Source organism: Opisthocomus hoazin, chromosome 21 (genome assembly GCF_030867145.1).
Source record: "Opisthocomus hoazin isolate bOpiHoa1 chromosome 21, bOpiHoa1.hap1, whole genome shotgun sequence".
NCBI lineage: Eukaryota > Metazoa > Chordata > Aves > Opisthocomiformes > Opisthocomidae > Opisthocomus > Opisthocomus hoazin.
Window position 1 is genome coordinate 12,423,467 of NC_134434.1, and position 15,543 is coordinate 12,439,009.

At 45.0% G+C, this 15,543-nt stretch overlaps 2 protein-coding genes across 6 annotated transcripts in view; one reads left to right on the forward strand and one right to left on the reverse strand.

The window, feature by feature from the left end:
- Nucleotides 1–15,543, forward strand: part of QTGAL (queuosine-tRNA galactosyltransferase) — a 136,284-nt gene that overhangs the window by 114,156 nt on the left and 6,585 nt on the right. For 2 of the 4 annotated variants that reach the window (XM_075441208.1, XM_075441209.1), the window contains 3 exons: nucleotides 1,135–1,270; nucleotides 10,287–10,355; nucleotides 12,142–12,216. In XM_075441208.1, coding sequence (XP_075297323.1) covers nucleotides 1,135–1,270; nucleotides 10,287–10,355; nucleotides 12,142–12,216 — 280 coding nt within the window. Of the gene's footprint in view, nucleotides 1–1,134; nucleotides 1,271–10,286; nucleotides 10,356–10,451; nucleotides 10,827–12,073; nucleotides 12,108–12,141; nucleotides 12,217–15,543 lie in introns of those variants that run through there. The other 2 variants (XM_075441211.1, XM_075441210.1) reach the window with 2 other exon arrangements.
- Nucleotides 9,596–15,543, reverse strand: part of TBCD (tubulin folding cofactor D) — a 139,468-nt gene continuing 133,520 nt past the window's right edge. For both annotated transcript variants that reach the window (XM_075441207.1, XM_075441205.1), the window contains one exon: nucleotides 9,596–10,056. In XM_075441207.1, coding sequence (XP_075297322.1) covers nucleotides 9,982–10,056 — 75 coding nt within the window. In that variant the 3' untranslated portion in view covers nucleotides 9,596–9,981. The remainder of the gene's footprint in view (nucleotides 10,057–15,543) is intronic.

The window sequence follows — 15,543 nt, forward strand, 5'->3', positions numbered from 1 at the left end:
AAAAGCAATTGAAAGTGATAGGGAATGTGGGCATGCGTGCACACACATAAAAAGACGTAGCCGTCAGACTGAATTCACTCATGCAGGTGGGATGAATGGCCCATGAATGAAATGCTTTCCTTGATGTTGTCCCCTCTTCCCAAGACTACATCTTGAACTTGTGGGTTGATTCTGATCCAGTCTTCAGATTTTGAAGAGGTTATGTGCTGGTGTTCCCTTGTCACTGGTTCCAAAGCCAAGTGGTTCCTCATTTGGTATCAGTCTCACAGCTATTTACCTGAACTGCCTGCTTATTGCAAACATGACGACCTAAAGGTGTCTTTGGGCACAGACGTCTGCCAGCTTGCTGTTTTTCTAAACCATATTTTAAGAAGTTTTATGAGGCTTACCACTTTAAAAAAAAAAAAAAAATCCACTGCTCTGTTTCTAGAAACGCTATTTGTTATAAAAGTCATCTTCAAACAAAGGCACAGTCACATTCGTACCGCTGCTGAGTAGTACTTTGGAACCTTTAAAATTAAATCACTTTTATTTGGTCTAAGGTGTGTGTCTGCACATTCGCAGGTGTGACTCGTGCCTAACAGCCAGTAGTTTTGGGGTTGTGTGTGCCTTTGCAGCTCCGCAGTCGTGTGCTGCTGTACGGGTGCCCACTGGTTCAGAGCTTTGCAAACTGACCTGCTGAAGACTGGAGCCGCAGACCGCAATGTCAGTGGGCTTTCAGTGGGGCGCTGGGCTGTGTGTTTGGGTGGACTGGCGCAGCGGGCGCAGCGAATACGCGCACGGGCAGACCGTGTGTTGGCGGGCAGCTGGAACTGGCGGTATTGAATTACCGTAGCCACAGTTTTTCATCTTGTGATCTTCTCTTGAGGTTCTTGAAAAGAGCAGTGGTGTAGCTACAACTTCAAATCTATCCTAAGGATTTTTGTCTGAGGACTTCCACAGAATTTCTTTTTTCTAGAAACAGTTTGCATTTCCGTGGGAAATGGCTGGTATAATGTTTTGGTGTGATTTTGGTGTCATGCGTGAATCAGTTTAGTCAAGTTTATGTGTGTGCAAGTATGTACATTGCATATAGGTATAGAATAATGTTAAGAGTCTTAGGCGTCAAAATCCACCCTTTTTCTAACTCTCCAGGGGAACCATCTGGAGTCACCGAGTCAGGTTTCTTGAAGACAGAGTGCTGAGCTCCTGGACATCATTCACCATTTGGAATGCGGGCAAGCAAGGCAAGAAGCTCTACAGAAGCTTGTCACCAGCTAACCGGAAAAAGGTCAGCTCTTGAGAGGGGGTACACCTGTAGAAAAGTGCTTTCTTCTCTCTTATGTGCCTCCTTGCTGTTTCTAGCATAATGTAGCAAAATTGTCCTAGGATATTGTGTGTCCAAAGTACTAGTTGATGATTAATATAAATTGAAGAAATTCTCAATATTCTGCATAATACATTTCTTGTTTTAAAATGCTGTATTACATTATGTAGAGCATGTGGTGTGTATGTTGTGGAACATACGCTCCCGTGTTCCTGCGTGCTGATGGCGAAGCACAGTAGTAGGTTAGACACGCTGCATAACTGTTCATGGCCCGCACCGTGTAACTGACTGTTGTAGTAGCCAGGTACCCGGATGAGTAGAATAACTCTTTATTTGGCTGGTATAATACTAAACTACCCTGTCCAGGATTATTCATACAGGTATAGTATTTGCCCAGTTTCTAAGTGGATACTGGACATCCCTGTGGGATGGTGATGAACGTGGTTTGTGTTACGACAACTAGCTGTACTGCAACTCCCTTTTGAAAAGCTTGATTGTTTAAAAATAGAGGTGGGGTGCCGGGTGAGCAGGTGAGTAGAGACACATACACACAGTACCTAACTATAAATCAATTGCAGTCAGTTGAAAATGTGGAGGTTACTTACGTTTGGCAATGGCAGATAGTTCTCAGGAGAGATTTGTCTGAGACTTTAAATAACTTACTTTTACAGCATTTTCTTTCGTGTAATAACTTTTTGTTAGATAAAGGCCTTGGGGCTAATGTCAAATGGCTGTTTCTTATAAAGAGCCACAGAACATTAATTTTATTACTGAGTGTGTTTTCTTTTCTCAAAAATATGGATGGGAAGACAAATGACAAATATGTATGTAAACCTGATTGATGTAGTGGTCCTCAGACCACACACATATAAAAAGAAAATAGAAGGATTTTGTATGCCCGTAGTCAAAATTATTGAATAGACATGGGAGACACTCACAGTAAATACACAACACAACAACTGAACTCGATACTCCAATGCCATCCCTCTTCCATTGCCGTGATGTGGCAGTGGGTGAACTGCATGGAGTAAGATTAAACACGATGGGTCTCCCATCAGTTCCTTCATTCCAAGAGGACGGAACCATCCATTAGATGCATTGCATTGTCTTAGCCATGCACAGTGCCTTGTGCACATCACTTTGGGGGATTTATGAAAATATTCTCTTTCACTAGTATTTTGGAGAGCACTTTGTGAATTCCACCAAGTCACTAGCAACCATTGCACTTCTCCGTCTATGAAAGTATGATAATTAGAAAACAAGTTCCAAGGGAAGAGGTGGCAGCTTGTCTGGTAGTAAAATGCAAGCAGGGATTTTTGAGATGTTATGGAAAGAACAGATCATGTTGTTTTCGTAGCAGTGTCTCGCCATCTTAGGTGTTGGATTTTTTTTTAATTTTGTTTTTTAGCTTTATTTGTGCCAAGCCAAAATGGAGATGGATGTTAAGATAGAACACCTCTTTAGCTTTGGGTTATGTTTGCCACCTACTGCTGTAGGTGACTCATTCAGGACTTCACATCCTGTTCAGCAAATGCAACGATAATTTGAAGATGTCACTGCAGAGATGATAAAAAGGGCAAGAGAAAAATCATATTGGTGGGTTTTTGCCGTTTTTCTCCCAAAGCACCAAAGCTTACCTCTCCAGTAAGGAAGAACCTTCCTTCCCCAGTACGCTAGCACAAACAGTGTGGTTCTAATTAACTGGAGCTTGCCGTTCTTTCCAGCTGACCTTTCCATAACGTTTGCTTTGGCAGTGTTGCAGACCGTGATACGATTTTGCTTCTGTCAAGGTTAAAATTGCACATATTCCAGTATGCTTTAGTTAGATATTGAAATATCGCATTGAGCATTAACTCATTAATTACTGGATACTCTACCAGACACATTTAGCAAGCTCACGTGCCAGATGCAATTGCACAAGCCAAGTATGACTCATTTTGAAAATGCACTGCAGAAAACTACTGCTACGATGCAGTCACAGTCTGACCCTTCATACCTCATATAGAGTAATCAAACTTCATCCACTAAGTCTAGCAAGTTACCTGAAGTATTCAGAGGTTTTCTCAATAACCAACGAAGACAAATAGCTTCAGAAAGTGACTTGTGTCATCCCAAGTGCGTGTGGAGGCCTCGCCTTTAGACAGCTGATTTCTGATGAAGTTGGTGTTATCTGTTGTCATGAAAGCACTCGTCTTACGTAGGTGTTGCAGCTCTATGATTGCCATTGTGACTTCCTAGCTTACCAAAAGTGAGACCCCAAGTCTGTCCACCTCAGTCAGAACTGAAGCTTAAATGGTATCCTCGCGTTTCATAGTAAGTCAGTGGCAAAAGGCTGTAGAAGTAGTTAAAACATCTCGCTTCTCCACGTGCTAATCAGAGGATTATGCAGTTGGAGCTTCAGAAAATAAATTCATAAAATTTGCAGTAGGTAATTCATGGCAGTTTTCATTTTGTTCTAAATTAATAACAGTAAAAAGAGGCTAGTTAAACTCCATGCTGTACTTTTCCTCAAAAATCCGCCAGGTATTTTGTGACTAATCTTCAGCTCTTGCCAAAGACTCTAAAATCCCATATGAACAAAGGCTGTAAATAGTTGTTGCTTCATCCTTTCCAGCCCTAAAACCAATAAAATACTTTTCCTGTCTCACCCTTTAAAGACTGTCTTAACAAGATTTAAGCTTTTAGATATTCTGTTAACTACAAGGACACCAGAGATTCAGTATCGTCTTGAATCTCCAAGTAGAACCTGGTGTTGTCTTGTAAATGGAGGGCCTGGGATATGAATTCATCAATTATGTAAAATAAACACCTTTAAAATACAATTCTAAAAGCCCCTTAAGACAAAATATGATGTATTACATCAATATAATTACCATTTTTTCCTCTGAAGGTCCAGTTGTGAAAAAGAGTGTGACCTTAAAAGGTCTAATATCCTTTGAAATGAGGTAAAATTGCCAAAATAAGCCATACAATTTAACTGTCTAAATTTAATTTCAACTGGTTTTATAGTTGAAGTCAGTTTAGACCCTTGAAAATTTCGTCTGTGCTCAGTTTCACTGTTGCTGCGTCCTTTTATTGAGATTCAGAATGTCCTTAGGCATCACAAGGCTGATTGTGGTTGGGAGGTGGAGTCACAGCAGGGTTGTTTGCTAAACTGGCACTAAGCACTTGTAGAGAATTTGGGACGCCTACTCCTAGAATAAATACTAACACCAGCCCCCCAAACCTGTTGCACACAACGTGTGTACTATTTTGCAATTATGAAAAAAACGAAGCTCTTCTAAATCTGCGGGAAGAGAATTAATTAGTTTGAACTGTCAAGCTTAGGGCATGTAAGAAAACTTCTTTTTCAAAGAAGAGTGTTTCTAGTATTTTTAGAACCTGGTAAACAAAGCCATTGTATTTCTTATACTGACGAGGTTTTTGTGGGATGTTTGAAAAGTATAAAGATGTTACATGCCGCACAGCATTGTTTCTTAGAAAACAAAATTTCAGCAATTCCAGGAAGCAGCTGTCTTTGTATGTTCATACTCTCTTAATGAATTATTCTGTTAGTTTATTTGGAAAACAGTCTGGATTGGAATTATGGCTATGTTAAAAGAGAAAAGGACACCTAAGCCCCAAGCAATATTCTCTTTTCTTTCAGACATCTGTATGGTGATATTAAAATAATGCTTCGTCTCCGGAGAGTTCAGGCAAAAATCCAAGACTCAGTATTTTGCTAAATAGCAACACAAGAAAAAAAATTATTCAACTAGTAGGTTTTTTTATGAATTAATTAGGAGGATCTCAGTATTCTTAGGGAAATTCTGTTTCCTGGCTGTCCCCTTCTTGATTCACACAGTTGACAGTGGTTCAGTATTAGCATTTCTGCAAGACTGAAGTCGAACAGACCTTTTTTTGTTTAAAACACATCCGTCTTGTCTATAATTCGCAGCTGAAGATGGAAACCAAATGTTTTTGGGATGCTACATGTGCCTGGAGGGTTTCTGAACTCTCTTGTCTGCTCTTTTAATCTCCGTTAAACTTAGCTAAAAGGAGAACTGCAGCATTAACATTTTGTGTTATTTCCGATAGCTGAAAATAGTGCTCAAGCAGCTAACAGAAAAGGAGGGGGAAAGGACGAAATAAGCATCAGCTAATTAGTGGCATGGAAACAGTGCTCGGACGCAGCCAGCCCCTTACGTTTCTCTATGACAACCCTATCCGCCAGTGGCAAACTTGAAAGCTTCAAAAAGTATTTTGTACACCCCTTTTCCTAGCTCATTGACCATTTAAAATCCTGTTAGTTTCTCTTCACCTTTTTCTAAGAGCAACATCGCTAAACCCTGTAGCTCGGCCTCCGTCAGCTCACTCACAGAGCAAGAAATGTGTACGTTGTGTGGTATTTTAACTGCTCCACAGTGTGGGAGCGGCTGCCTGCGAGACTGAAGCCAGGACATGTGAAACCAAAGAAACGTGAATAAAGGGAAGAGTATTACACCCACCTTGACTTGGAGAGAAAGAACGACAATGTGGAAGCGAGTTAAGAGAGCCTACAGAACAAGAAGAGAGAGATGAAATTTGAAAGCTTCACTTAAGTATAAAGCATCCTAAAATGACGTGGGGTAAAACAGAGGCTTCGTCTTGGACAACAACAGCGAACGCTTCCCGCTGAAATGCGGCAGGGCGATCTGCCTGCTGCTTCCACCCGGGGCGACGTGCTGTCCGTACAGAGGCAGCCGCCCTGGAGACGTTACTGCCACAGCCAACGGAGTCACCCGCTCTGGAGACACGAGGCGCTTGCGGCCGGTTCCCGCACTGTTGCGTGTGAAGGCAGTCGTATGTTGCATGTAATAAGGGAAATTTTGTATGTGCAGTATTTAGAAGCCTGTTTTGCTTGTTGGACTCTGGTATTAAAATTCTCTTGAGCAACTTTGTTTTGACATGAGTGGCCAAAATTGATTTAACTTTGGCAGAGATGTATATTAACATTCTTCCAAGGCTTTATATGAGTTTGAATGAAAGAATTATAAACAGAAGAATCAGAGGGTCACTAGGAGTTTAAAATGGATGAAGGATTGCATGAGATGTGGAGAGAATGCAATAGGGAAGGTCTGCTCAGACAGGGTTTTGTAGACGGTTCTCTTCTTTAAAGACAGATTTTATGAGCCCAGTTGATGTAATGAGAAGGGAGAGGAGACAATGTGCAGGTGACAATTTCTCAAAAGGCTTGTCCATTTTGTCTGTCATGCTTTGCTAAGTTGTTCACTCTCCCTTGTCAAACTTGCCCCTCGTCTCCTTCCAGCTAGGGCAGATCCTGAGAATTTGCTGTGATTGTGTTTTGTTGCTTTCTGTAAATGATCACTACAGACCTAAAGCAGACCACAGGTGAAAATAAAACGAGGGAATAAAATGCTGTGAAGATCATTCACCATAAAAGGACGCTGTTAGGCTGATGAAATCTTTCTGGTTTTCCATTAGGAAATCCGAGCGGAATGGGAAGTGTCAGGAAACATCCTCTGCAGCAGCCAGCAAGGCAGTAAACAAGTCAAGGATGGAGCAAGCTTCACTCTTGTGTAACAGGGCGCAGCTCAGACAGCTAGGTAGTCACAGCTGCCCCCCGAGCCCACTCGGACTGACTTCTGGGGTTGTGCGTTTGGAGTAGGATTAATCTGCTGCCCATTCATCTCCGTTCACCCCAGGGAGGTCTGATAGTCCCAGCCTGTGTGTCCCTTCACACAGCTGCTGTGTTTATGAAAAAGAACCAGCCAGGGAAGTGCTTTTATCTGCCTCAGACATGTCTCCCCTTAGCAGAGATTTTTTTTTTTTGAGTAAATATCTTCTCTTTTGAGCCATCTAAACTTTCTCTTTTGAGGGAGAGATCTATTTCTCCTTTTTCCATTAACACTAGTTAATGTAGGTTGCAATCTGTATGCAGAAAAATCAATAGGTAACTCTGGGTTTCTCCTAATAGTATAAAGTAAATAGCTCATATAAGCCTGATGCCGTCAGTTCTCCTTACAGGATAAACAACTGTGTCTAAGTCCTGTATTTAGACTCCAGACACAGATTTTCTTTGATTGGAAAATAAATAGTGTGTGTCAGAAAAATAGTTGATTTGCATTTTGGCCACCCACATGGTGTAGGGCCTGGTGGAAAAATTGCCCATTCAGGTCTGACCTGCTCTGTAATACTGTAAAGATCAGATTTAAGCTGGATGAATCCACTGAAAATTATATGTGGAGATACCTTAGTGGTAACTCAGAAAAAGGTGAGAGTCATTTTCCGTCTCCCTAGGGAGATTTGTCCCAGACTTCCCTGCCGGGGTGGTTTTCGCCCGGCCGCTGTTCCCAGGAGCTCGGTGTGCTGGGTCGTCGGGCGCTGGGTGCTCGCTGTGGCAAAGGCCGTTCGCAGAACTTTCTACACGTGGTAGTACGAGTTATGGCACAGGATGGGAAGCAGTGTTATGATTATCGGCAATCCAGTGACACAGGAGCTCTCTCTGGTTCTCCGACACCGTTCATGTTACGAAGCAATCCATGCACCGGGCGGGGGTTGCTGTTAGTTGTAACGTGCTGAAGGTGAACGGCGTGATCGGCACCTTCCGGCGCAGCCCTCACAGCTGAATTCTCAGCTGCTGACAGTAATGTGTAGATAGATGTTCACTTTACCTTCTCTCAAAAGTTTTAGAGTTTGTTTTGGTTTTTAAAATCTCTGGGAGTGTGAGCAGCTGAAAAGATAGCTTCAGTTATTGGAAGAGAAGTCAAAGAACTGGACTGTATTGATTCCCAGAACGCTGGTGGGTGGTCAGTGAAGGCACAGCATTCCAGAACGGCTAAATTGCGTTTGCAATGCTCACAGCTTCTAGGGCAGTGAAACACTAGTGGAGGAACTGAATCTTACAGAATATTGGAGAATTTTAAAGGGTGGATAATGCAGAATGACAAGTACACAGCTAAGTGATGTCTCTTTCCACGGTGGCTTCTGCTTGGTTCCCGTTGTGTGTGTACATATCTGTGTACGTGTGTGCGTGTACCTGTGTACATGTGAATAAGATGGGTAGAGGAGGTCTTGGGATGTAGTTTACTGTACCCGGTTCTTGCTCATCCACAGGCCACACCATCTGATTTTTTCAACTACAATAAAGCGTGACCGTGGTCATGGAAATAGGGCCAGGGATGTTAGGTGTATTGAGAGAAAAAAGAAAGCCTAAGAAACATCCTGGTTTCTTGGTCTTGGTTCTTGAAGGAGTTGCTTGTGGTGGCTGCTGTCTAACCCAGCCTGCATCAGCCACAAAGACCTGGTACAACGTCTAGTAGCTTTAGTTATTATAGTTATTTAGTTATTTTAGTTACTCCTTTAGTCATACAGCCCTGAAGTGGAAATTTGATGCTTCCTTGATGTTCTGTTCTTTATTTCTTTTGCTGCCTGCTTTCAAGCAACCTATTTTCCAGGTATGAGTCTGCCTGTAAGTGGTTCCAAGGACTACCCCTGCCCACCCCACCAGTTCATTAGCTGCATTTTCCACATTGACTCGGTGTGGTGGTGTTGAGCCATGTTTGCAGTCCCGTGATATTTTTGTTTGTATTCTCTTTCCATTGGCATTTAATGGAAGAGCTGATATTATGGTATTTAAGGATTGGGATAGAAAACTGTCCCATCGGATAGTGGAAGTATCTCCAAGGTATTTTTGATCTAGAAACATCCTTTATGTTGCAGGAGGATGCAGCTCTATCTGGCCATTGCCCGAAAACACGTAACGCAGTGCTGTTCCCCTGCAGCCTGCCCATGGGCTGCAACAGGGGCCCTCTGCGTCGGGAGGGAGGCAGCGAGACCCAGTGCCAGCTGCAGCGTGACCACACCAGTGCTCGGGTGTCAGTGTGGTCCTCTGCACAAGCAGAACGAGGTCACTTTAGGTAAAAGAAAACTATCTTCATCACAGGAGGAAAATGCGTGAGAGAGATTTGTAGGCACAGAAAGCAAGCCAGGCTTTTGCAGACTTCTCTAACTTAATAAATTAATAAACAGCTGTCTGGCTTTTCAAATTTTCTCAACAGTAAGTGTTGTTAATCAATTTTTAATGCAACAATTAAAAAGATAGGAGAACTGCTATCCAGCTTTCACCAGAATAATTGATTTCTGCGGGACCATAACTATCTTAACTCTTCTGCTTCAGTGTAAGAGTTCCGTGTAGATAATAATAATAGATTCAAAGGAAGTCAGAGGAAAACAGAGCTATGTTTATTTAAAAAACTCTTCCAAAATGTTACTAGCAACCTAATGGTTCAAACATGAGGCCACTGTGTATTTTGGATTTCAGGCATTTATTATGAGGAATGCAAAGAAAAAACCATCTGAAGTATTTGGCAATGAGGGCTTCAAATAACGCTTCCATAACTATGGTAAGAACACCCAAAAGGAAGCAGTAATTGTATGTGTTTAAACACCAAATCTGCTGAACTTTTCAGTTGAAAAATACAAAGTCCAAGTCCATAGGGATTCCCAGACGCGGTGTGTTAGGACCCAGCAGTGAGGCTGGCGCTACCAGAGCGTCCCGAGCGCCCGCGCTGCGCTGCTGCACGGAGGAGCCGTGGTCGAGGCCTTGGGGTGGGCAGGACGAGGAGGGCTCGTGTTGTCTAACCCTCGGTGTTTGGTGGCAGTGCCAGAGTGGGGACGCTCGCCTCTGGTTTTAGTTACTCAGCATGTCGCTGAGGATGGCGCTGATGGTCGCTGACGTTTTCTCTTGCCCAGTCAGTAGCGTAGACCACCTGTGGTGTTCATAAAAACATAACCTGCTCACAGGCAACTGCAACATGTGCCCATCTCCCCGAGATACACCCGGAAGGGATTTAATAAATTTTTAAGCTCCACAGGAGGGCCAGGGTGCGTTGCCCATTGCTGTGTTCACTCACGTGCCTGTAGCGTTACAGACACGACAGGTGAAATGCCGGCTGGTAGCAAAGAATGGAATTAAAATGCTCTGCTTCTGTTTTGCCAGGTAACTGCATTTTGTGATGTTGATGAAAAGAAAATAACAAAAGGATTCTACACTTACGAAGAATCTGAGGTCAGTTACAAGTACTCTTGCATTCTTTACTGTGATCTGGGAGTGTTCTGGGAAATGCGATGACAGAATACGTCACTGATCTCAAATACTGTGTAGCCACTCCTTTTGGTAAGGAGGCCGTGAGAGGAGAGTCGATAGCTGGGGACTGGTATTGGAGTGCGGCCTGTGGAGCCAGAACGATGGACCTCGCGCTCACTGGTGTCAGTATGGAGAGACGAAAATAAATGTGTATGCTCTGTAAGGATTCTGATGATGGGGTACAACGTAGCCTTCACTGACAGGTTTTTCTTTTAGGTGGGAGTAGAATTTCATGATAGATAGAAGTCACATGTCTATTCAAATAAATAAAGCTTCTGTGATTAATTGTAACCTATCTGTATATTGCAGTTATAGTGTGTCTGAACAAATTAACTTTGACAGGTTCCTTGGGAGCCTAAAATTGTAGGCAGCAGCATTTTATTCCCTAGACAAGGAAGCACGGTATTTAGATGGCAACAGACAAACCACAGAGGAAAAAAAAAATGTTGTCTTGTTACCGTATTAATTTCATGATAGCGAATAGCTCAAGACCTGGAGTGAAGTTTCATCCAGATTCAGACCATACAACGGTTGGTGAAAAGACAGTCCTTGGTTCCCCGGGGCACTGGGTGAGATGCTGTGAGCGCGGGCGGGCGAGCCTGCAGCCTGGCCAGCCCAGCGCCCGGGGGGTCCGACCTCCCTCGCTGGCCTCGGCCGCGCGCTCCCGCCGCCTCGCGTACACGGGCCTAGCAGCCCAGTGGCTGAAGGGTGACCTGATCCAGCTAGCTGAGCTGGCAGAAAAGGAGCCCTCCAGATAAAGAGGTTTCCAGCAAGTTACCGTGTGAATCAAATTACCCCGAGGTTGCATGAGCCTCGTATCTGGTGGGAGTGGGACTGAGGGAGGGGTCGGGGGAGAGGAGAGGCACCTCCTGACACACAGCCTGGGGCTAGACCAGGGGAACTGCAAAGGCAAAGTCTGCACGGGGCAGCTGACGGGTGCTCTCAGCTGCGCGAGAGCGGTCGGCGTTCAGCACTTTGACTTGGAATGCTGAGGACTCGCGACCTCCCGGTGCAGTAGCACCATCAGCGTAGCTGTTACGGATCCTGTGCGTTTGTCTGCTGAAGACACACCCAGCCTCTCGGGTCAGTCGTGAAGAAGACTGGACTGGACTGTAACCGGTTGGGAATCCTTAGAGTTGGATCCCTGGTGAAGGCCCAGCTGGGCATAAGCCATGGGACAGCTCCCCCTGAGAGGGAAGAGTCTCCTTTGTGTCCACTACTGTGCCGGCTCTGACGCTGCTCTGAGGGCACGGCGAGCTGAGGCAGCTCCCTGAAGTGGCAGAAAATTCACCTGCCAAAAAAGAAGGCATTTTTTGTGGGGTGGGCTGTGAAAGCAGCGTACCTTGCAATCAGGGCAAAGGGAACTGTTTGGGAGGGGGCGAAAAGGAGAGCTGGGAGGTAAGGAAGAAGCAGTGGAGGGAGGAGCGAGACCTTCTCCTTTCCACAGCAGAAAGCTCTTCCTTCCGATCCGGTGTGATGTGTAACTTCGTCCAGCGAAACACAATCGTTCTGAAAGATCACGGTAAGAAAATAAGGAGTACTTGAAACGACCGGCAAGCTAACGAGCGGAAGCGTGTGACCAGCTGGACTGTTTAGCAGGAGGTCGCAACATCACTTTTTCCCCTTTTGGTGTTTGTTAGCTCCTAGGACTGGGCTAGCAAGTACCGCTGTGTGCCTCTGCTCTGAAGTCTGCTGCTTCTTCCTGCAGGAGAGACCAAAACCACAAATTCCCGTACGCCACTTCAGAGACGCAGCTCCACCGTTCGTTATCTGCGTGAAGCTGGTGAGTACCGCCTTTAGCCTTGGCTTTAGGTGCAAAATCAGTATTTGCTCCCTATGAAAATGATTTTCTGTTTCTGTTCTCTATTCGCTGCATGTAGATTTTCCCAGAAGCTTTTGCTATGCAATTGATTGGCCTTTTTTGTCAAACAGATTGTGCAGAGTATTTCAGGGGTTTCAAACAGCAGGATTAAGTAGTATTAAGAATAAGAAAAGGTACAGCTTCTGTAAAGGAGCTTGGATTTACTCTCTTGCCCAACAACATTATACACACAAATGAGGATATACAGTCAGCCACCTGGCCTCGTTTATTCCTAATATTTTGCAGCCCTATGTATGGCAAAGGCTTTGCTTTTTAAATCGGACCTTACAAGCTGTTTTGTTTGGCACTGCCAATTCTGAAGCCTCTTCTGCGCCTGACTGTGGTAACTTTATTTTGACTGGTTTCATTGACTAGTAACAACTGGAAGATAACCAGCTCTTGTTTTGCTGTTATATTTAAAATAGCAAAGCACAGTGTGTGGGATAACACATGAGTTTTAAAGCAAAATAGCAAATACATTCTAGTTGCAAATGCCAGTAAGAGTCTCCAACAGAAACTAAACCCTGTACCTGCAAATAAACACCGACATTCCACCGCGGCACCAGATCCGTTCAAAGATCGATTGGCTGCATCTCATCTCATCTCATCTCATCTCATCTCATCTCATCTCATCTCATCTCATCTCATCTCATCTGGTACAGTCCGCTTTTAACTTCGCACTCCCAACTTTACGATCCACTCTGAGATCGTAACTATGAGTTGTAAAGCCAGACTGAAAGCACCTCAGGGCATTATCATGTACTGCTGGTTGATAAACTCTTGGATAAGCTAGTAATGTAACAACTAATTTAATTTTTCATACAATGTATAATGGTGGGTGGAAGTCCCTAGACAAAACATCTGTGCAGTCTGTCACAAAGCACCTTTAATTCGTGAAGCCCTTACGAGGAGGCTGTTGCACACCAGCTTGCCTGCAAGCCCTCGTCCCTGACTTCAGGTGCCATTTCAGCGCATTTTCCACTCACGGCCACCGAGCATTTTCTACTTGCTGACCACAGAACGCCACAGACCATGGTATCTTTGAAGTCATATGCAGCAGTTTCTTTGGAAATACAATTTGACCTACTTGAAACAGTTTCAGAGGTTGTGAAGTTGTTTCTAAAACCCGTCCTCGAAGCAGGTCACTTTTTAGGCATTTAGGAAAGTCAGTAGCCAGCCGTATGGAGCCACATCTCCAGGAACCACAGGCAAGTTATCGCCCTACCCCTCCCGCTCCACGGCTGCATCACACAGCTGGCTACTGTGAGAGCTGGGGGTGTGAGAGCGGATGGCAAACACACCCCAGCGCAGAGCGAAATAAAGATCAATGCGCGTGGAGTTCCAGCAGCATTCACACTGGAAAAATAAAATAGAGGCCAGAGGAGAGCAATGCTGGTAATGAACTTGCATCACAAGATTGTGAAAGTTCGGAATGGCGCTTACCTTTCTACAGATTTTAAATACACTGATACCTGTTAATAATGTGAACCTCACAGTACACCTATGTCACTACATCATATTATTACTTTATGAAGATAGAGAATCAGGTTATTAGAAAAAAAAATTTATAGTAAAGAGCTGAAACCAAATTCTTCTGTTAGTGGTGCCTAACACCTAGTTATCACCTGAGAAACCACAGGGAATGTAAGAAAAAGAAAACCCATAAATATATCTGTAGCAAAGCGCAGGAAGTGTAAAACCCAGAGGCGAGGGTCTCGGGGAGCAAGCAGCAGTGCTGCGAGTGCCGCTCCAGCCCCAGGTCTGCTGGACCTCTGCTCTGCCGTCGGGTTTGGTGGCCGACCCGAGGGAACAGCTTGGAGCAGCCCCTTCGGCCGTGGCCGTACTTGCTGTGTTCCGTCGCCGTCGGGAGTCTTCGCGGGGGCAGCCGGGATCCGTGAGATCCCGCTCTCACTACTTGCGAGGCTGAGAGTCGCGGTTTTCAGTAGTTTTGGGATGGAAGGTAGTCTTCTACCAAAACAAACCAAGCTGAGAAACGTCTGTGTTTCACAACACTCGGGTATCCTGCCTGCAGCAGCTCTCAAGCTTCTAGACCTGACCAGTGGAGGAGATGGTTTCTAAAGGGGTTGCGAAGAGCAGAGTATTGATCTTTGTCATTCACCTGCGCTGATGCTGTGCAGGCCAAGGACCGTGCCGAGGGTTAGTCTCTGCTGTACTCGTAGGCTGAGTTTGCCTTGCGTTCTGTGCAGCCCACGTCTGGAGGAACAGCTAAAAGCAAAACTTCCCACTTGCTTTGCTTTAGTCTTCCAGCATGCTTTTTGAAAGTGGGAGAGAGGAAGAAGTAGGATGGGGGATAAGTACGGAAAATGTTAAGACTGCATCAATGCAAAACGTTGTCTTTTTGCGATAGCGATTGCTGCCTCTGATGCTGTTCAGCCAGGCTTCTCCAACTGCGCAAAAGGGCTGCTGTTCCAGGACTGCGACACAGAATTCCTCTGCTGAAAGGGTGCTGTCCGTGTGCGCACCGCGGCGAGAGACACAACTGCGGCGTCCGAGAGGTGACGGGTGACCTGTCTGCTCGGCTTGGCCCAGCCCTGTGCTTCAGGCCGTGCAGCAGCGGGCAGGCAGACAGACAGACAGACAGGCAGTGAGCGCACGGACACCTCTGGGGCAGGCAGCTGCTGGGGCGACAACTCCAGCCATGCTGCACGGGGCTGCTGGGGGTTTGACAGGCAGAACTGGCTGCAGAGCCTCCCGGCTAGTTTCCTAAACAAAAGTCATTAACGGATTCCTGAACATCCCAGACTTCCAACTTCAGCTCTGTTATTTACCAACAGAAAGTTCATCAGCATCCTTCTGAAGAAGAAAGTGTCCCGGGGCCTTACTGTCTTTTATTTTGCTGTTCGTCATAGGGGATTATTTTTAGTTTTGATACAGACAAAACTTGCATAGTTATGTACAGCTCTAAGAGGGTAGTTTTGGAGATTAGATCTGTTTGTTTAAGCAGGTTGTTTGCACGAAACGACTCTGCTGGCCGGGCACTTGGAGCGGTGTTTGCTCATTTATTTTTGCAGCAGTTCGTCCCTCGCCAGCACTGGCATTCCTCGGTTACCATATCCAATGATTTTTGAGAAAGCCGTTACCCTACGTGCTCGTTGCTCAGTTTGCGTTTTCAAACGGCTTCCCAAAGGGCCGCAGCTGAGATTCTGCTCGCTGTGTGTGCACGGGTGTGAGGCTTTGCTGAAGAGGGTGAAATCGTGGTGTCGGCTCGTCCGAGCTGCGCGGCAGCCG